Source organism: Pseudopodoces humilis, chromosome 7 (assembly GCF_049639895.1).
Source record: "Pseudopodoces humilis isolate 2021_Gansu_Grassland_sample_001 chromosome 7, ASM4963989v1, whole genome shotgun sequence".
In the NCBI taxonomy this organism is placed as follows: Eukaryota; Metazoa; Chordata; class Aves; order Passeriformes; family Paridae; genus Pseudopodoces; species Pseudopodoces humilis.
In genome coordinates this window covers 52,232,315-52,254,213 of record NC_142206.1, presented here as the reverse complement: position 1 = coordinate 52,254,213, position 21,899 = coordinate 52,232,315, and the positions used below count along the sequence as shown (strand labels likewise).

The 21,899-nt window shown below is 38.3% G+C and overlaps 1 protein-coding gene and 1 long non-coding RNA gene across 3 annotated transcripts in view; one reads left to right on the top strand and one right to left on the bottom strand.

Moving 5' to 3' along the window:
* Positions 1-4,482, bottom strand: part of PPP2R5C (protein phosphatase 2 regulatory subunit B'gamma) — a 78,771-nt gene extending 74,289 nt beyond the window's left edge. Inside the window, exons 1-2 of one of the 2 annotated variants that reach the window (XM_005520126.3) lie at positions 4,360-4,482; positions 2,739-2,804 (exon numbers count right to left, since the gene is read on the bottom strand). In XM_005520126.3, the coding sequence (XP_005520183.2) occupies positions 2,739-2,804; positions 4,360-4,386 (93 nt within the window). In that variant the 5' untranslated portion in view covers positions 4,387-4,482. Of the gene's footprint in view, positions 1-2,738; positions 2,805-3,316; positions 3,336-4,359 lie in introns of those variants that run through there. The other variant, XM_088057464.1, reaches the window with a different exon arrangement.
* Positions 4,483-4,664: 182 nt separating this feature from the next.
* On the top strand, positions 4,665-20,944 carry LOC106628061 (uncharacterized). The gene is made up of 5 exons (XR_001331284.2): positions 4,665-5,008; positions 13,031-13,131; positions 14,155-14,259; positions 19,922-20,021; positions 20,847-20,944. It is a non-coding gene; the product is annotated as an uncharacterized LOC106628061 (long non-coding RNA).
* The last annotated feature ends 955 nt before the right edge of the window (positions 20,945-21,899 follow it).

Genomic DNA, 21,899 nt, shown 5'->3' with positions numbered 1-21,899 from the left:
ACAAAATTCAGAACAGTAGATGGAAACAAGAGAAGGACAATCAAAATAATAGGAAACCTCCTATCTAGGGGACATTAAGCAGGATTTTGGGGAAAAAAAAAACCTAAATCTAAAATATATATTAAAAATATAAATAAATGTCAATTACATAATTAGTAATTTAAAACCAGTTTTACACAACTTCCATTTAAACAACCTTGTAATCCATATACTGGCTTAAAGAAAAGTATACCAGGATGGAAGATCATACATATGCATCTACTCTGTTTCTAATTCTCTCTCCTCGAGCATCAGCAGCTGACCACATAGTAATTCAGAAGGAAGATCCATGTTACTTCACATGTAGCAAGGCTTTTTTAGTATTACATTGAGTTACTATGCACAGCTAATGCAAGAACCATCAGCTTAAGTGATTTTCACCCTCTTTCAGAATGGGCATTCTGGACCTGGTATACCAGGAATCATTTCAATCCCTTTTCAAACTTGCTGTACAGCTTCCACCAACTGAAACCTCATTTCCTTGACTGCAAGACAGGAAAAACACATACTCATTTTTGTAAATACTAAGAACTGTTGTACTTTTTTATCTATAGAAGTTCACGGCATCATGAATTTAGTTAAGTGCTATAAAATTGTCTATAAATAAAGTATTTGTGGGCTGCTGATGCTTGTGTTGTCCCTGTTCTTTGAATAGCAGGCGGTTTCTAGTCTTTACAATCTACCATTTGCATTAACTTCATTTGCATTAAATGCATATGCATTAACTGCATTTTGAGAAACAAAAAGCTGAAATGAACTGTTATATTTCCAAACCTACTCACAGTCTAGAAAAGGATTTCTTTTAAAAGCCATATTAAAATATAAGTAGAAAGACACATGACACCCTTTTCTGAAGAGAAAGGAAACCTAGAAATGTATTAACAGCATGCTCCTGAATATCTCCATATTTACCAATCTTCACTATGTTAATAAGTAGCCTCCTTTCTGCTCATATAAGCACCAGCTAACATACAGCAGGATTACAGCCAGCCACGTTAGAATGCAAAGTCAATGTTACTATTTGTGTGCAATTAATCTATTAATTAAGATAATGAGACAAGCACTGAGGTGTTCAAAACTATACCGAGACTAAATAATGGCCACTGGGAATGAGAACCGTACTGTGCCAGTCACATTCCCAGTTCCTTTCCGATTCAGCCTCTGCTCACATATGATCAAGTATAGACAAGTGAACTGTATTTTTCATTGAGAATTCTACCTGGGTGGACAAAAGAAACAGTGTATGAACAGTAAAACATATTCTTCAATTGAGATTAATCTCTCTCACATTTCAAGTTTAAAACCCAAAAATCTAGGTCTACAAAGACAGAAACAAATGACAAAGAAACCCACATATACATTTTTGGCTAGCATACAAAGCTCTTCACTTATTATCTTGGGGATCTTTACACTCAATCCTTAAGTACCAAGAGGAAATAAAAAAATAAGTCTTGGTTTCAGCAAGGTTGTCATCCAGAAGCTTGAGAAAATAAGTAGTCAACAAATATACTGCAAATATACTGAAAATTACGAGCCTTACAACTGCACAGGAATTAAAATTATGGCCAAGTGAGACTCTTTTTAATACTATAGCAATATACTATAAAGACAGAACACATCACAATGAAGTACATCTATTTATACCACTATAAACATCTACACTGATACATTTTCCACTTCATTCTACAAGCTACCCTAGTAGCTAAGATCCTTTCTAGTAGCTCCATCCAAACTCAGTTATTCTTATGGGAATTTACCAAAATACTTTTACAGGTAATTTACAAGTTTAATGATCTTAATTTATGGCAATAGCATGAATCGCTCTGCACAGCAGATAAATGAGAACTCACTGAACTGCATACAATAAATAGTCCAACCCACCTACCCCAAGAGTCGTTTCAGAGCAGGGGAAACAGTAAAGCTGCTGAGTATTTTTGTTCTCAAAATCATCAAGACATGTTTAGAGGCTGAAATACATAACTTTTCAGTCAATCATTTTATATTCAAACTACTATGAATATTTTAAAGGAAATTTCAGGAAATTCATGTAGACAGTGGATTTCCAAATCAAACAAAAGTACTAACTCTAAGTTTCTGGATGACTGTGCACAAGTGAATAATGATTTAATCGTCCCTTTTCAAGTTGCTGTGCCTTGCTGGTGGGCAAAACAGAGAGAAATGCAAAATTAAATAAATCAACAGAATAATTAGTAAAAAATGGTATAGTTCGTTGTATAATTATAAAAAGGAACCACACAACAGAACAGCTGGCAGCCTTTGATTAAGCCTAAGGTCTCCTGACAATAAACCGGGCTACTGACACTTAACTGACATGCCAGCATCGACAGTTTGAGAGAAGAGACCTTTGGGAATTACAGAGGATTCTAAAAACGACAGAAGAGAAGCTCAAAAACTCACAGTAAGACCAGAAAATAAGACAGATGTACTTCTCATAACCAAAAAAGAAAACAGACGAGTATTTAAGACTGCAGCAAGCAAATATTTATTTACTCTAAATAAAACTGACTTCCTTAAAAGCTTTGTCTCTTATCTTGCAAATACCAGGGCAGTAGTTCCACAATGATTTTCCCTCAAAACTACCTGTCATGTTAAAATTACAATGCAGAAAAACTTAAAACACATTTTAGAAGTAACTACAAGTAAGTGTGAAAAATACTATGTCTTTTAGTAATATTTACCTCATGTTCTTGGTTATCTTGTCCATCTTTGCCACTTTTTCCACTCTTGACTGATTTTGCAGGTTCCTTAAAAAAAAGTTTGCAGTTTCAGGGTTTTTTTTTAAAAAAAGGAGATCTAGATAGATTTGCAAGTCAAGGAATCAGGCTTTTTTAGACACTCGCTGAAAGCAATAAAATTGGCAGAATAAAAATGATACTCTTTAAGTGGAAGATGATAATATTGAACTATAAGTCTCTACAAAGGCACTTTAAATATTTGGTATCTGAAGAAAGACTCTGTAATTTTATTTATGCCTCAAAATTCACCTATAAAGATATGCTTTCACACAGGTAAACAGGCAGGGATAAAAAATGCAAGTGATTCGAACCTAAGTGATTCTAAGAAATTACTTAGTTCTACTACCTTGCTGTGTTTGATTTTTTGGTTCAGAAACATTTATATTTCCTTTAGCTTTGAAACCAGCATCAGTATAGTACACCTTTTATACTTTATTATTTTGTCTGTTCTAAGGGCTAGAAAGTCTAGTGTTAGAAGTGGGCCCACAACTCAATTTTCTGCCTCACAGCATTGTACTTACCTTGAATCCTTTACCCCTTTTTGAGATTTGGTACTCTGAGAAAAGTGAAAAGTTTCAATGTTTTCAACATGGAAAGTGCCAAGGATATTGGGAAAATGTTAAAGCAAACAACCCCCACAAACCACAACACTCAACCTCCCTACATCTAATTTTAAAATGACGTTGACAAACTAAAAGCCAAACAAAAGTGGTCGAGAGGGGCAGCAGCCTGAGGCAGACAGCACACTTCACTGTTTCTGACTTCCACTCATGGCTAATTGCCTATCACACAAAATAAAGCGCAATCCAGCTAACTTCCTGCCGGATTTACAAGTTTTCTGCGATCGTAACTTGTGCAAGCCCCTTTCGTAGCCGCCAGACAAATCACTCCCTGGAGCCTGAGGCAAAGCGGGGCCAAAGCCAGGTTCATTCTACTGTCAGGGGAAGGAGCTGAAAGACTCCGAGGGGCGATTAGTGCTCCTTGAATACTTATGGAGATCCCCCAAGCGCAACTCCCACTACAGCCAGAGCTACGCAGCAGCGAAACTTTCCAGGACGGGGCCCGGGCAAGCAGCCGTGGGGACAGACCCCTCATCTTGCCGTGGAAATAATCCCTCCCCCCTCCCCAACGCCCCCGGGCCAGCCCCGAACGAGACACCCTCCGCTCCCCGCTCCGCCTCAGCCAGCCCCGGCTGAGGACACGTTTCTCATCCCCTCCCTGCAGCACTCCCCCGCACGCCAAACCCACGGCCGCCCTCCATCGACTCCCTCCCTCCGCCGGCCGCCGGCGAGACGGTACCAGGACCCCGCCTCGGCACCCCCAGACTAGGCCCCGCCGGGAGCTGCCCCCTCCCCTGCACCCGGGGGGAGGCGGAGGCCGGCACACAGCAGCGGAAGAGGGAGCTACCCCTCACCCGGGGCTGCCCCTCGCGCGGCTCTCTCAGCATTGGGGAACGGGCGCCGCTCGCCGCTGCCGCCCCCCACCCCAGGCCCCTCCTCCCCGCGGGGCCTGCACCCCATAGCCTCTCCGCGCAGCTCGGCCTCTCCCGATCCCCACAACTCACTTTCTCCTTCTTGTTTTTATTCGGCATGGCCGCGGAGGCGCAGCCCCCGCCGGCCCCGCTTAGCTCCGCGCCGCGCCCGCCCCGCGCTGCCGCTCCCCCGCCCCGCGGCGGCCTCGGCGTCCCCCTTCCTCCCCCGCCCGCGGGGAGCAGACCCTGCCCGCCCATTGGCTGCGCGCGTCACGTGGGCCGCAGCTCGCGGCGCGTCACCAGGGGGCGGGGCTGGCGGCGACCCCGCCCCCCGGCGGCTCCTGCGCTCTCCTGAAGGGTCCGGGGCTCCCAAGACGGCTCCTGCGCTCCGCCTGGGCTCCGGCCACGCCTCGGGGTGTTCCCGCAGGCTGAGCGGGGCAGCGAGACGCACTGAGGTGTCCTCAGGGCCCTAAGCCTCCGGCAGGCTCTTTCTCAGGCGGTGGCAGCCCGTGGGAAGCGAGGGGTCCCTGCAGCCGCTCCCTCAGCCGCTCTTGGGCGAGGGGCACGGGCTCCGCCGTGGGCGTCCGGGCGCTCGTCACCGGGGAGCGGAAACGTTAAGGGGAAAAAAAAAAAAGATAATATAGGGCATACCTGAAGTTCGCTGGCCCTCTTGTACAAATCCAGTGTGTCCATCGTCATTTTGAGGACTTCAATGTGCGCTTGCAGTATGTGGATGAGGAAGGTGAGCGTTGCGAAGTTGCAGCCTGGTTTTGAAACGATATCTTGATTGCTTTTAAAAGCCTGAAGTTCAGTTGTGCAAGTGTTCATGATGCCCACCTGTACCAGAGGTAATTTTTTAGCAAACAAATCACTTTTTAATCTTCCAAAACCGGAATACAAAATTTAGGACAATCTTAGACAAAAGAAGAAATGTGCAAGTACTCAGTCTGGAAAATTTGCAAACTGCATTTCTCCCATGGTCAGATTAAGCCACAAATTACTGTTAACTGAGGAGAAAAGTGCAGAGGTCATGAGCACTCATAATAGCATCAAGACGTAAAATGTTTTACGTTTAGATTGGACATACTTGTTAAGTTCTAACTGTGTTGTACTGCTAAAGGATGGGAAAATTGCAACTTAATTAATTACTACTTACAGTGTAAAAGTGAAATTGGTCTCATTCCTTACCCAGCCTGTGAGTATCAAATCCAGCATGAGCAAGCACATATGCTGTCATTTTTGGGATATGGAATTCTAGTAAACAGTTGTGTCTGATGGTATAGTATCTAATGTTAGATACTTGTATCAGCTTGTATTCATTATATTCCAACACTGCTTTTGCTCTGGAGAAAAAGACAAAGAAACTTTCCCTTCTCCAGGCACTGCAAAGAAATTTACTGACTGTGGAGAGCTGCTTCCTCTTACTTCAGTCCTCGTTCCTGTTTCCTAAGTGCTAGGAAACATATTATCCTGCCTCTTATCCTCTCTCTCATCCTCTCTGGTTTGAGAGTTAAGAAATGAGGTGCAGTTATCACCGTTGTGCCTCTGCTAAGAGTGAGTCATGAATGAATTGCTACTGGTAAATGACATTTCTGACCAACAGAATAATATGGATTTTTGAAGTACTAAGAGACAGCAAAGGAAAAAAATCTACCTCCGTTTGTAGTCTGGAGTTTGATCAGTGTGTGAAAGGGTTTGTATAGCTAAGGATAAACGCAAGAGCTTCCATTTCTTAGTTAGGTTACAATTTTGTAGAAGCTTAAACTACTCTTAATTCCCAGCTGCTCTCTCCCTCCCCTGCACTGATGCTGGTACTGTGAAGCTTAAACCTCTTTGTAGGATTGATCAGGTTGAAAACTGTCCTCACAAAATTATGTGTTGGTGTGTTGGTTTAGTTTTGGCTTGGAGTTTGTTGTTTGGTTTTGTTTTTTTTTTGCCTTGAACTGGCACACTACCACCTGCTTCTGTAAACACCAGCATTGGCTGAAGGAAGGGGGTGGAAATATGTGGTGGGGGCGGGATGTGACCTCAACAGCCTAGATTTAGATCAGTTTAAGCAGCTTAATGAGTTTCTCATTGGCTCTTGGCCTCTTTTGTGCTGCTAGTGCTCATAGTTTTTCTAAATAATGGAAAAACTCTGTCAGTATCGTTCTTACCCAAGTACTTCTGAATAGGAGTAGCAAAAATTGTCTGTCCTTATTTTGCAGTTAGTTGGGAAACCTTGAATCAGTACATTGAACTGAATGCAGGTTCAAAAGTTGGTACTGACTCAGTTAACATTTATGAGGTTTTCTTTGTGACCACAGATGTAGAAACTCTTGTGAAAACTTGACTCCCCCTCACCTCACTTTGCTGCAGAGTCTAATTCACCAGTATCAGAAAGCAATTGTGTTTTTCAAGGCCTGCTCTATTATATGAAATAATCAGTGGGTGGAGAAGGTTTACGAGAAAAATAGTTCCATCTGTATGCTCTAGTGTCTTCATAAAACATGAGACTAAGATAAGTGACTTAAGTGATGAAATCTTACTTTTACTACAACAGTATGGCTCTGTGGGCCTAATTATTCTGCTATGAAATAGGAATAACTATGTAAATAAGGTGATGTAATTTGTGTGTGAATATGACTATATTAATATTTGCATTAACTTCTGAACATTTTATGCAAACTAGGTGTTTTCAAAAACCAGAACATAGTCACACTGATTAGGTTATCACTAATTAAAACATCAAAACCTAGTGCATGTAGCATAGTTTCTAATATGCATTTTTTACAGTACTGATCAAATTCTCTAAATTTGCAAAAGTTAAGTCACCAAACAATGTCAAGTATTGTGTAAAACACCTGGATAATATTTAATAGCTTGAAACTGGGCCAAGTGTCCTGTGTGCCAATGAAAGGGGAATATTTACACAGTTAGTCCTTTCCAGCTGTATTGAATATTCTCGTCTGGTTGATTGCTTTTCATGTTTTTGTTGCTTGTTTTTTAATCCCTTTACAGTGGTTGAGCAGTCATGCTCTGGCCTGAGTTTACTGAATGGATCACTGTCACTGTGACAGGGGTAACATCTTCCATCCCCACTTGTATGACTTTATTGCTTCCCATGCACTGTCTCTGGTTTAATTGGGTGGTGTGCCAGTTCAGCTTGTTAAAATGGCAGAAAACTGAGCACTGGTGACAGGAGACAATGAGACCTTTTGCTAGGAAGCTGTTAATTTGGTTCAGCTGAAACTATGCAATAGCACTTGTGGACAAGGTTTTAGCAGCCAGTGAACTGCCATCATTATACATAATTGTCAAACATTGTCAGGCTGTTTCTCAAAACATCTCTTCATTGACAGACTTTTGTTGTCTGGCACACTGTGTCAGATACAGAGAACTGAAACCTGAAGGACCAATTGCTGTAAAGAGGCTGGAATAGATGGGTTGAAATAGAAACAGATTTTTTTCTTGTGCTTTCATGAGCCAAAATACTACTTAAGGTAACTTTCCTGGCAAGAAGAGTGGAACTGGCAGATTATGTCTCAAGGAACTAACTGAGGGAGCAAACTACTTAATCAGCACCTGCAATAGATTCTGCTTCTATGCAATCTAACGTCAAAAGCTGCAAAACCAGTATACTCAACTTCACAAAAAAGCTTAGAAATCTTTCAGGGACTTTCTTTACAAGCATGGATTCATTCTGCTTATGCTGAATCACATTAAATAATTCTTATGCTGTTCTCAATATAAATTGTAAGGCTTTAATTCTCCTCAATTATTTTAAAATCCGTTAGTGTCGGATGGCCTGCTGTCATAATCTGCAGTATTGTAAAGGCTACAAAACAATTTATTCACAGCCATATAAAAGTCAGACTCTTTTGAGGTAATTAGTAACAGGTCAAATTTGGAACTTCATGAAAGTAAACGACATGATATTTTAGCCCTACATGTGACCACATAATTACAAATGGCAATTATTGGCATCACTTAACACAGAACCAGAGATGTGTGTTCAGAGCCATAGTTAAACATATATATGTGTAGTAGTATCATATTGGATGCCTTCTAGCTGTAATAATACTCTGTATTTTTGTAAAGTTTGGACTAGTAAAAAATGAAAAAAAATGTTCATGTATGATTAATTATGCTATCTGAATCTTAAAGAATTTTCACTCACTGTGGAACTATTACATTGAAATACAGATTTCTCTAAGTTTTGTCTGTTCTAGATCCTTTTTACTCTCTTCCTTGCCTCTAAGTTTAAAAAAAAATAAATAGGGCTTCATTTGAATGTAATGAATATTATTAGTTATTCAGGCAATTATAACATTATAGAAAACGTTTGCTAGGAGATTTTTCCCTTTAAAAAAAAAATCAGAGCTCTCTTTCCTTCAGATAAGTTGTGAAACTCATGTTAACATTCTTTTCAGTAAGCTCCCAGAGGCCTATTGGCAAAATCAGTAGTCAGCTTGCTTGTCTTGTATTGGGGAGCAGCAGAAGATGCTCCATGAGAAAGAGCTGGGAGCAAAGCATGGCTAAAGCAAAGGCATTGACCAGGGCATTGACCCAGTGGGGTCAGGATGGTGACAGTACCAGTCTGAGACAAGGCAAGGCAAGAATTCGGGCATCCACCCTAAAAATCCACTCAAAAGTGACAGGAGAAAGAGCCAAAGGCCAGAATGAAGATAAGACTTCCTGTGGAAGAGATTGGAGATCTAGATTGGAGGCAAGGCTGGACAGAAGATTGTTTATAGGGCTCATCCAGGAGACCAGGGCCAGCAAAAATGGTGCACCTGCAATGTAAGCCTGAGGTCCACCTTGGAAGTTCAATTAATAAATCATGTGGGAAGGAGACATGGCTGGAAGCAAATACAGCTCTGACAAAGTGGGCCAGGTTTGGGTGCCCAGGCCAAAATTTTAATAGAGCTTCTGGACCACTTGGAAATATCACATATGGCTGGAAACAGGCCTGGTATTAGATCTTGTCAGTAGCCATTGTCCATATTAATTAACACATGGAGGATTCTGGATTTCTGTTTGGGCCAACTTAATTTTAAAATGAGCTTGAAAAACATAAATAATGAGAATGGACAACTCATGCAGAAGGTTACTAAGGCGTTGTACTGCTTTTAACTGGGATAGAGCTACATTTCTTCTTAGTAGATTCTGTGGGGCTAGATGTGCTTTGGATTTGTGATGAAAACAGTACTAAGAACATAAGGATGTTTTTGTTATTGCTGAGCAGTGATTATACAACCTCAAGACCTTTTCTCCTTCTCACCCTGCCCCACCAATGAGGAGACTGGGAGTACACCGGAGGCTGGGGGGGACATAACGATGACAGTGACCCCAACTGACACAAGGGATATTCCATACTGTGTGATATCTTGCTCAGCAGTAAAACTGGACGGGGGTGTGTGGAGGTTGCCTGGGGCTGGCACTACCTGGGGACTAGCTGAGCATCTGTTGGCTGCTGGTGAGCAATTTTTTTTGTTTTGTTTTTTTTTTCATATTTTCTTCTTTGTGTATTTTCTTTTCATTATTATTAAATTGTCTTTTTCTCAACCTATGAAGTTTCCTATTTTTCCCCTTTTCATTCTCACCTATATTCCATTGGGGGTAAGTGGGCAAGCAGCTGTGTGATACTGAGCTGCCTACTGGGGTTAAACCATGACAGGCATCTATACAGAGATTCAGAAATATTCTGGACAAATATATCACAAAAATATCTAATGATAGTTAAAAAAAATGTTATCTGCTTGTGTGTACCACAGTGGTTATTAAGTATTAAGATGACCTACATGGGGGAATTCGGATGATGATCAAAGTAAAACACAGGCTATTAAGCCGGATGAACCATTTGTCTTATCCAGAATGCTAATTCCTATGAGAAGTGCCTGAATTTGTGTGCCGATACCCAAATTCCAGAGAGATGAGAATTACAGAAATAGTAACATTAAAACACTTTGTACAAATTGCTTGATGTTCTGCCTCAGTGAAGCAAATAAAAAGATGTTAAAAGGAAGACTTTGCTGTATGTCATGGAGTTGAATCTTTTCAGGAAAAAAACCTCAAAGAGATGCAACTCTGTGACATTTATAAATTAGGATGTCTGCTTTCACATTTCCACTATTTCTGTGAGTTTGTTTTTTGTCTTTATAATGAGTTAAGAGTTACTTGAAAATATAATATAATAATCTGTTTAAAATTTATTGTTTGTGCCTAGCATTTAGGAGGTAGAAGAGACATATTTATTTTTGATAGTTCATCTCTTTTTCATGTCCAGATTGTATTTTTATGTTGTGTTTTGGTGCAATTTTTAGCAGTCTTTGTTCATTCCAGGTTTTTTGCTGCATTAAGTACAATGTTCCCATACATGTACTAGCATTCCTTCTTCCTACACTATATCAAAGGAAAGATTAATTTTGTATCAGATGAGTGAGACTAGTAACATAAAGGTGACTGCAGCTAAAACTCCTACATTTTCATTTTTATCATATTTAAGTTGGTATTTATAGAATGAACGAAGAGAACCAATTAATTGTACCTCCTGTTGATGTCATACAAGATTTTCTCCTTCAACACTTCATACCTTTTTTTCTGCTGTTTTTAGGGTTTGTCATAGCTAATATAGCTGTATATTTTTATCTCAGTGTGGGAAGAGTTGAAAGACACACGGAAAAGGCATTCTCAGGACTTAACCCTGCAAGTACCATGAATTTGTGGACTCATGAGGGTCTCTGTCTGCATATGCTCAGAAGTGTTCATCTGAGATGATGCGTATGCTGGATTTTTGATTTTCGGGAGCAATCCGTACTTCCTTGTCTGATTGTGGGGAGTAGCTTCCACCAGCAGAGCTTTTGTCTTGCTCCTCCTAGGGCAGGCTGCCTGCTGCTTCACCGAGCAGGCTCTGCAGGGATCTTACAGAGCTCTGCAGGCCTTCCAGAGCCTCTCTGCATGCATTGCACAGGCATCACTCCTCTGCTGTGCTCACATACTGGGATCAGGCCAGTTCTTACTGTGTACTCTAAGAAGGATGAAATTTGGGTTTAAGTATCATTGCCTGGATCTACACTGAAACTCCTTGGCATGAAGCAGCCTCAACCAGGTCTGGTTTGGTAGTCAGGGTAAATCCTGCAGGGTTCCCTGTCTTCAAAAACTGTGATAGTCTAGAAGCCTCTGCCAGACCGAGTCCCTCGATGCACTTTGAAGTCTACCTTTGCATATGAGACATCTGAACAATTTTGAAAGGTTCTTTAATAGCAAGACTTTTTTTGTTTGCCCAAGATAAAAGGAGAAATGCTTGCAGCACACCACTTATCTCCTCCTATGCCATGTTGTCAGAGAGACATGTTACAGGGTCATGCCAGGCAAAGGCTTGCAAGGATGATGTTGGAGGATTGGACCAAGAATAGAGATATTTTTTTCTCAAACCGTTTCCTAGAGCTATCTCGTCACTGTATGGCTTATAGAATTTTTCTAAGAGCAAGCCTTGTTATTTTGATTCAGAGAGTATTCCAGGAATAATCAAACGTGCACATTTAGAGTGAATGCTAATGAAGAGGACCTTGGAACAAAACAGACAGTAATTCAAACTGATAGCGCAGGTGCATTCATAATCTCCTTCTGTGTTGTGATGGAAGCCTTGGCTTCTGATTCAGCTGTAGATTCTACTGGCTGGTAAAAGTCCTGAATCTCAGAATGAGACTCATTCTCATAGAATGAGTTGGGTTGTAAGGGATCACAGCAGGTCATCTTGTCCAACCTCCCTGCTCAAGCAGGGTTGTCATGGAGCACATTGCACAGAGCTGCATCCAGATTGTTTTTGAGAGAGAGAAACTACACAGCTTCTCTGGACAATCTGTTCCAATGCATGGTCAGTGCACAGTAAAGAATTTCTTCCTCATGTTCAGGTGGAACTTGCTGGTCATCAGTTTCTGCTTGTTGCTTCTTGTCCTGTTGCTCGGCACCACCAAGAAGAGCCTGGATCCATTCTCTTGCCACCCTCCCTTCAGATACTTGTAGGCATTTATGGGGTCCCCTCTCAGTTGGCTTTTCCTGAGGTTGAACAGGCCCAGCTACCTCAGCCCTTTCCTCATAAGAGAGACACTCCAGTCCCTTACTCACCTTTGTAGCCCTCCAGCTAGATCAGTCCAGGAGCTCTAGTCCAGTCTGTTTGTACTGAGGAATTCATAATTCTAAATTCAGTTTTTCAATATAAGAGTTATTAAGAATTAATCAGCTTCATCAAACCAGGATGTTTTTGCTTAGTCACATTTTTACTGAAGGTTTAAGCAAATCAGATACTCTGAAAGAATTTAGACAAAGCAATTAAACATTGGCAAAGCTTATAAGCATTTCAAACCAGAAACTTACAATAGGAAATGTTAGACCAACTTAAGTGCAGATTTCTCTTCCATCTGTATTTATATCATGCTGTGTACTGACTATCTGGTATTCCTGTACAGACTTTGCCCCAACATTAAATTTGTTTGCATCTTATGTTCAGTATTTATTTCAGAAATTTTGCATAGATATGAGTTGTATTTACATTTTATCACCAGTTCTTAGCTATGTTAGAACTTCTTTTGAACATCAGGAAGTTGATTAGAAGTATTGGGTAGACAATTACTAAGAAGTCATAAAACAAGGCCTTTGACACAGATTTATTGTCTGCATGCATTCCACAGAACCATGACACGTAATCTTTATATTTTATGCATTACCTTCACAGAGGTTCATGGTTTTTTTAACTTAATGCTCCTTTTTTTTCTGTCCACAGTTTATTGCTGCGAAAATGGCATGTATTGATGTCAGCACAGCTGATCACAACTCTTCTCTGAGAGTTTAATTTCCCAGACCAGCTCCCATCTCCAGCATGCTGTATGTTCTCTGCTTTTGCTTTTTTTGCTATTCTCACATATTTATTTTCGACTTTATCTGAAGACTCTTGGTTCATACATTTCTTGGCTGTTCAGAGAAGTATTCCATAATCATGTAACAAGATGATTAAAGAACCAATTGTGAAAGCTGTTCTTCTCTTCCTTTCCCTGGGGCTACCAAGGTAGTTTTATGGACAGCCCTTTGCCTGTCTTGTGTTATCTAATTTATAGGCTGAATGCCCAGATTTCTTTATGTACTCCATTTTTATTTTTTTCAAAGAAAGAATTAGCAGGCATTTGAATTAAAGTTATCTGCTTTTTAATATAAATTGAAATTAAAAATCCCTGTTGTTAGCAGAGAAAAGAAGAAGATTGGTAAGTGCGTGTTCATAATTCCCAGGGCACTTTACATTTAAAACTTCTTTCATATATGTAAAGAGGATAATGGTAATAAGGTAAATAAATTGTGTACAGAAACAAGATAAGGTATGTAAGATACATAAATAAAGGTTTCTTTACATACATTTATATAAAAATCCTACTCATCATGCCAAGTTAATTAGATGTTTTTCTGACTGCACCAACTTGGATTTGAATTTTATTTCTGCTAAATATGTCAAGGCACTTTAATATTTATCTAGAGTGTCAGAAACTAGATGAACTAATGTCTAATCTTTAAAGATTTTTTTTAAAATTTACTTGTGTTATGGAACCAACCAGGGATTTAAATTCAAGGCTGAAGCATTATAGCACTGTAATTGAAATGTAAGGGAAATGTCCTTTTCACAGAAAAATCTGGTTTTGCTATATACTTCCCAAGCAGTATGCATCATATATAGTATTATTCAATTAAATGCTAAATTAGCTATATGCATAAGTTGTGGCCTGGAAACCAGAATGAGGGGAAAGTGATCATAAGCTGAGCAACTAAATAGTATAATTTATTAAGTAGACATATGTTAAGGGGTGCAAAGACTCACTAGTCACTGCCATGAGTGTTCAAGCTCTGATGATACTTTTCCAGGCTTCTCAGCTGTGTCTAGGTCAGCATTGCTTGGCCTTAAGGATAAAGTTCATCACCTGATGCTGCTCCTTGCATTCCTCTGCATGCTGTTGGCTGCAGGTGATGGTAAGACATCAGCTGGCCTGAGAGGCTCGTGTAGGCTTGAGTGAACTTTGAATACATTTGGTGCAACATGAACATTCAGGAGCCTCCTAGTCAATTGTTTGATTATTTTGTAAATATTACAGAGGAAGTGGAATTTTGATAGATGGTAAATTCAGATGCTTTGTTTAAAAGGTCTTTTTGTGGTCTAAGATTAATTAGTGCCAGTAAACACTGATGGCTAATAAAAATGTCTTGGAAAAAGCCTGAGGGAATACTCTGTGAGCTCAGCAACAGACTGGGGTTTTAATGATCTGGATTCTATTCTTAATTTGACCATTAATTTGCAGTGCGATTTTGGCAAGTTAACCTCAGTGTTTCTTTTTCTTTCTCATATCTCTCTTGTCTATCTTTATGGCAATTTGTCTCTACAGTGCCTAGAATAAGGAAGGAGACAATCTGGACTGTGATTCTAATAACAGTGATAACAAGTAACTTTAAATACAAACTGAATTTCAATTGTTTTATTGAGATATGACTATAATAGGTTTTTATAGGTATACAGAGATACAGATTTAAATTGTATGTTCAGCCACCTTTAACGTAAGGGATTTAATCCTGTTGGAGAGCAGTCTTTAGCATCTGTCTTCATATTCTGTACTGATATTGAAGAAGATAAACCATGAAGATAATGTCCATGGATGTCAAGGAGGTAACAAAGTTGTATTTTTTAGAATTCTGACTCAACAACTCTATCACCTATTGCTAGATGTCTGCAGCACTTTTACATGTAAAATTCTCTTTCATTCCTGATACGTTTTCAGAAATATTCTCAAAAAAACCTATCATATGGTACTGACCTTGTGTTTGAGATTGGCTGATTAATTATGTTTGAGACGTCTATTGCTAGGCTTACTCCAAATATACCCTGATGGTAATTTACTTATCACAAAAAGGAGGTTTCTGCATTATGACTATTTTTTGTATCAGATTTGAGGTGGTAAAGGTAGCCTTTGAGTCTGTATTGAAGTCCCCTGAATTTCAATTGCATTCCCTGCAAATGTAAGTGTGGTTCTGTTCAGTAAACATATAAAACCTCTAATATTCAAAGCTCATGGAGACCACTGAACATGGTAAGTTTTGTTGAGAACAGCAGATGCTGGGCTTCCTGCAGAAGGGAGTTACAATCACAATTACAATTGATTTTATCAATTTATTAATTCTTTTTTTGACAGTACAGATGTTTTATATTCATACTGTATGTTTGTATCCATACAAAAAAATTTTGTGCCTTGAGTGTGCAGAAGAAGAACACATCACGTCCTTCATGCAAACTTTTGTGAAAGCAATAGTCTATCTCATTACACTATTTTTTCCCCATTCATTTAAGTTTTTTTTTCTTGTTGTCTTTTTTATGTTTGTGTGTTTAAAAGCTAATCTAGTAATTGAAAAAAGCACCTGGTGGACACTAATGGAAACTGACCACTGTGTCCATTGTCCCACTTGCACCTGGGTTTCAAAATTGTTTTCATGGGCTGACCCTTTTAACCTAAAAGGATAATCAAGTCTCCTGGCCTACTCAACCCTGAGTTTGAAAATAACATGGCAGCTTTGTTAACCAGATTGCACAGGAAAAGCACAGTCTCTAGACTGAGACTGGCTGTTACATTTTTGCTATTGAATGCCTGTCAAATAATACCTTTCAGTTACAACCCACTTGAGACAGACCTGATGCAGATACTTGGAGATGAAAAGCTGTGTATCCTATTACCAGTCACTTGAGCTGTTCAGTGGCCATCTGCTGATTGGAGAAGAAAACATCATTAATAATGTATTTGTGGATTGTGCTCTAGCTTTGATGTTGCTATTAATTCTTCCAGCATGAGCTATATATAATCATTATTTAGGTTCTGAGTTCCAGCATCTTCTTAGTAGCCCTGGCAAGTTATTTTGTATTTTCTGTTTTAGGGGATAAAAGGAATTAAAGCATAAGAATGAAATTAGAATTGATCTATGAGTTTGCTTACTGTTTGCATAAGAATCTCTACTACATTAATAAGTTTTATCGCTGTTTCAAAATAGTTTTCCAAAAGAGGGAGTGTGAACAAAGAAGAGTAACTTGTATAACAGTTTGTTATAACTAAAACAACTGGTACGTAATAATATAAATCACTTAATGCTATGAAACAAGTAATGCAATGCTTTGGACTTAAGTTGAGTGCTGACATGGATTGGTGCAGCTCTCTTCAAGTCAGTGCTAGAAAAATAACCAGAAATATCTAGAGAATTTTGTTTGTTTTGATCAGTGTTTTAACATTTTTAATTAACAGTTTCACCAGGCAATGCAATAATTGCATTAGAACTTAAGCCATTCAAACCCATAATTTACAGTTTTATCATTTGGAGGAGTTTAATTTTTAAAATGCTGAACAATATGATCTGAACTTCTGTCAGATGAAAAGCCTGCAGCCAAAAGAAGATTGTACTAGCTGTTAAGTTTTTATGTCTCTGGAAGTGTTGTTTTTTTCTAAGTATTGATCTTTTTTTTCCTTACAAAGAGTGGTTTGTACAGACTTGGAAAATAATTATGTGTCTGGGAGAAAACGGCATGCAGGTTTCATCCTTGATCCAAGACATCTACAAGATAATTAGCCTATTGTTTTTTTAAAATTAATTTTAATATCAGGTATTATGACTGGCCAAAACCACCAAAGGCTTGGCTGTTTACCTCTGCTACAGATCTCTGTAGGTTTTATGCCTTTGTGGCTTCAAGATTGTATTACTGCAGTACACTGTACACAGTATACAGAGGAGATATAGCTATGACAACCAGTACCTGGTAGGTAACTGACAGCATGAATTACAGCATCTCTAAGGATTTGCTGCAGACTGGTCTCCTTGCTGGTCTGATGGCTCATTTTGGTTTTGACCTTCAGGAAAAGGACCAGCATGAAGGCATTTTTTGTTCCTGGTATTCATCCTCCTGTAAGAAAGTATAAGAGGTTATGTAGATAAATAGGTACAGAGGGGCCTTAAACTGGTTTAGATGGGGATTTTTTTTGTAGTCATATTTATTGTTATTGTTCAAGTGGGACAAATGTTGTTTCATGTTTGCTAGTATTGCAACATCTGCTGCACAACTTTGACCACTATAAGTAGCTCATTCAGCAGGGTATGGTTCACGGCCTTGTTTGACTCAGTGGTATGAGTAAGTTCCTGAAGTCAAACTCAGCTTCAGATATAGCTCTTACATTAAAGATGAGATGGGTATTAAGGTGGGATATGAAACATTCTTGTTTTTATTATTTAGATTATGCAAAAAGTGTCTGAATTGTGTAAATTACAAAAGCCAGCTACAACTCTGACATTAAAAATCCAGGTCCTCCAGAGTCACTGGCAATTGGAAAATGTTTCATAGCCATATCCCAAAAGCCAAGAGACTGAAAGGGGAAATATGAGAGAAAATAATTTCTTAATATCTCTGTGACTTGCTGATTAAATTTCAAGAATAATTATACTGATGTCCCTGGGTAATGTGTGAATGGTCACGGTCCAGAACCTGAAATTCAGTTTCAGGTCTCCTTGCCCAAAAAACTGACTTAATGCTGATTAAAATGCTTTGTACATCAGAGTTTAGTATCTCTGTTGACAATGTATTTGGATGTCTTTTTTATGAAAGCTCTTGGCCATTTTGGTAAAGATCATTTGCCAGCAGTTATCTACTCACAGTTGCTTAATCATGTACGTTTAAAAGCAAAGCTGAATGAGCCCAAACACTTATACCTACAGCCAAATACCCTGTTAATGCAGATATAATAGCATTATGTAATAATAATGATTTAATTGAGCAACACAGGACCCATGTTCTGACATTGTATGAAATTAAATAGCTGTTGCAAATGTTTCAAGGAAAATGAAATTAATTGTTAAGAAAATCAGAACTGCAACTTAAAACCAGTTTCAGCAGTCATAGCCAAAAAACCCAAACTCTAATCTGAATAAAGCAGTTCACAGTATAGAAGATCTGATAGATTTAGTGGGTTTCTTTAGAATGCAGAGATCACACACAGAATTTTATTTATCTCAAACAGTAAAGTGTAAAGCTTGATTGTGATGTTAATACAAAAGTTTGCTAAAATGGGAGTAAAATAAGTTTATGAAAACAATCATAGTTAGGTTCTTCTATCTGTAGAAATATAATGCATAATGAAGCAGTTCACAGGAAAAATCCCAGTTAAATGTTTTTGGAGTTTGCTGGGTTCAAAATTACTCAAATTTCCTTCATTTAAAATTAAGACTACCTAATAAAATTATATTCCTAACTGAATTTAAATAACTCTATTTGAAAGAAGAATGCTTCAGTTGTGGCATGACAAAGCTGAAGCATTTGGGTTCTTTTGTTTTTAGTAACTACTATTTTCTTTTTCTATTCACTGGTTTCAGTACTGTGAAAAAACTTTTAGAAATTGTTAGTAGAGTCTCCAAGATTGGATATTGCTCAATATTGTTGATGAACTGATAGCTAAAAAAAGAGGAATTATTTACATCGCCGTTTTTGTACAAGGGCATAGAAAAAAGTGTGCTAAGAATGTGTTTACAACTGAAAGAATCCCATCAAGAATGGGGTTGGATTTTTCTTAATTTTAATAGCTTTTGTATATACCTTGTTCAGATCCCTTTTCCTAAAAATATCATATTACTATTGCTAATAACATGAGTTGACCTGTCAGACGCAATACCATTTTCCCAGTTTGTATTGATTTTGCTAAGGTTGCAAGTGACTAGAGATTTTTGTCTCACAGCAGCTTAGGATCATACAAGAATTGCAAATATGTAGGAAAGGTGGAATATTCCTGAAGAGATAATCCATGATAACCTATTACTCTTGTCAGCTTTTTTCTCCTGAATAATATATGACAACACTCTCACATTTACTGAAAACATTTGGTAAAGAAGATTTTACAGCCTTCTTAGTGAGTCTACTGCTTGGCAGAATTATCACTATATATATTTAAATTGTTTTCAATGTAGTATTCAGTTAATATTTTCTCTTCTTCTTCCAGTCCTCCTTTTAGTGAATGCATTGAGCAATAAATGATCATCTTTTTATAACTACCTTTTTAATGTATAAGGAGAATTAAAGTTCTGTGCTCTCAAATTCTTCATCTCTCCCATAGGTTGTGTTTTCTAAGCCACATGTACTGTTGTTTTTCTTCTCTAAATATTACCAATTGCTAAAAATGAAAGCAATACAAAATAACTCATTAAATAGACACCTTACCTTGGGTATTGTCATGTTAGTAATGTAAATTGTGAACATTTAATAAACATTAAGAAAAAATGCTCTCTGGTTCTGAAGAGTGTGGTGCTCAGTGTGGGAAATAACATCATAAGGTCACCATAAATGAGTTCATTGTGTTCCACTGTAGATTCCCACTGCTGAAACATGTATGTAAAATGTATCCTGGCCCTCTTCATGGAAGAATACTCTCCATATAATCACCGGATTGAAGTTAGATTTTGATTTTTTTTTTTCAGAGAAATTAGAATTCTTACCTTGAACATGGAGAAATTCGTAGATGTAGTGTGTCAGGTAGAACTGTGGGGGATGACTGAGACAGTATCATTTCCTTTCCTTTCTTATTCCTGATTGCAGCAATTCATTATGGCTTTTTATTTAATACAGCATATTCCTGAGACTTGCACAGGTTTTTCTCCTAAGTGTGATCTGCACATTTTGATGGAAAACTGCAGCTGATTTATCTCCGCTTTGCTGAAGTGAAGGTGTAAGTAATGTATTAGAGGAGTGAGTTTCTGATTCCCTACTACTAGCATAAGTGAGTATTCCCAAGCTTGGCCTGATCTGGCTCCTAGTCCTCAGAACAGTCCTCAGTCAGTTTTCCAGTCTGATACCTCTAGTTCTCACAAGTACCACTACAAAAAAATTCAGTTACCTGCTTTATGTCAGACCCCTGCATCAGGGCTGTGTCCTTCCAAGAGATTCCCAGGTAGCACACTCAGCCTGAGGTGCATTATTCTCATTTATTAAAACATATAACATGTTAAAGATTACTAACATTACATATTAAGTCCACTAAAAATAAGCTAATCAAAAATTATGCAACATGATTTTGTTCTTTCTTATTTTTATTAAAAAAGAGACTTCAGGATTGTCAGGGGAAAAAAAAACATTTATTGAAACATATTTTTTTTCCCTAGCTTTACAAAACAAACAACTTGAACTTTTCAGTAATTTTATGTACTCATTGTACTTAAGGCGTGTGCAGTCATATGGCAACACTATCCTCTAGTGGCAGAATGTGTTAACACAAGGCTCCAGCTACAGGAGTGGGGGGCTGGTTTATGTGTGTTGAAGAGATGGGGTGTGGTTGTTATTATACATAAATTCAGAGTTTTGATTTACATAACACAACAAGGAGCAAATAACTGAATGCTGCATACAATGGGATGACAACATGTGCTCCAGCCACCAGCATCACTACATATATTTTGTCACTATCAGAAAAAAAAGATTAATATATATATATTGATTTCTTGTGACTTTCTAGACTATTGAACTTCTGTATTCTGCTATTGTCACTTTTTTATAGGTGTGGTGTTTAACATGGTTGACCACCAGCTACTTTTTAGTCTCCTCTTCAACACTGCTATTAAAATTTAACTCTCATGGTAAGAGTGTCTCTAGATATTGTTATGCACAAGCACATAAAATATTCTTAATTTCTTTTTTTTTGGTTTGAAATTTCAAAAATTCAGCATATGACTTAAGGAAAAATAAGGAAAAGAAAAATTTGGTGTAAGAGAACAAACTCTGCAATTTCAATGCATCATTTTTTAAAACCTACTAAAATGGCTGAAGTCTAGACTGAAAGTGTATTTGTTTACTGTGAGTATCTATAGTACAAAAAATGGAATTATTTCTCACTCATCCTCTAAAAATGTTCCTGCTCTGGAAGTTTAGAAATTTATCTATGTTAAAAATCCTATGTCATATTTTTTGTGGGTTTTTGGTTGGTGTGGGTTTTTTTTTCTTTGTGTGTTTGTGTTGTTAGGGTTTGTGGGTTTGTGTGACACATTTTGCAGAAATCTTATCTAAATGTTTCATCGTGTATTTTGGGAATAAGGAGGTTTTGATGCTTCCCATTCATGCATGCACCACATAGATCCAATGCTAAGTGAAAGTAGGAAACAGAGAAAACCCAGTTAAAGACACAACTTTAGCTTTTGGTATGGAGCAATTACTACAAGTGGGAAGCAGAGTGGATGGGAATGAACATGTTGATGTTCCCACTGTTCTGATTTTACTTTTGAAGACCCTTTGACACACAGCCAGCTCACTTGTGTATCAGGTCCAGTTAGAGGACCACGTACCTGGCTTAACATTGCTTCCATTTTTCTTCTCCATAGCCAGACTTAGACATGTTGTAGGAGGTGGCATTATACCTTTTAAATGTTACCATTTAATGCTCCATAAAATATAAACATTGGCTACTAAAGGACTTCTGCTGGTATTGATATGATATCATTCATATAACTTACTTGTTTTTTATAAACTAATTTTTTAATTCAAAAGTGTATTTGTTCCTACTGCGCCAAGTTGCTTTTCTGTACAAAGAATTCAAGGTAAATGATTTCTTAATTTC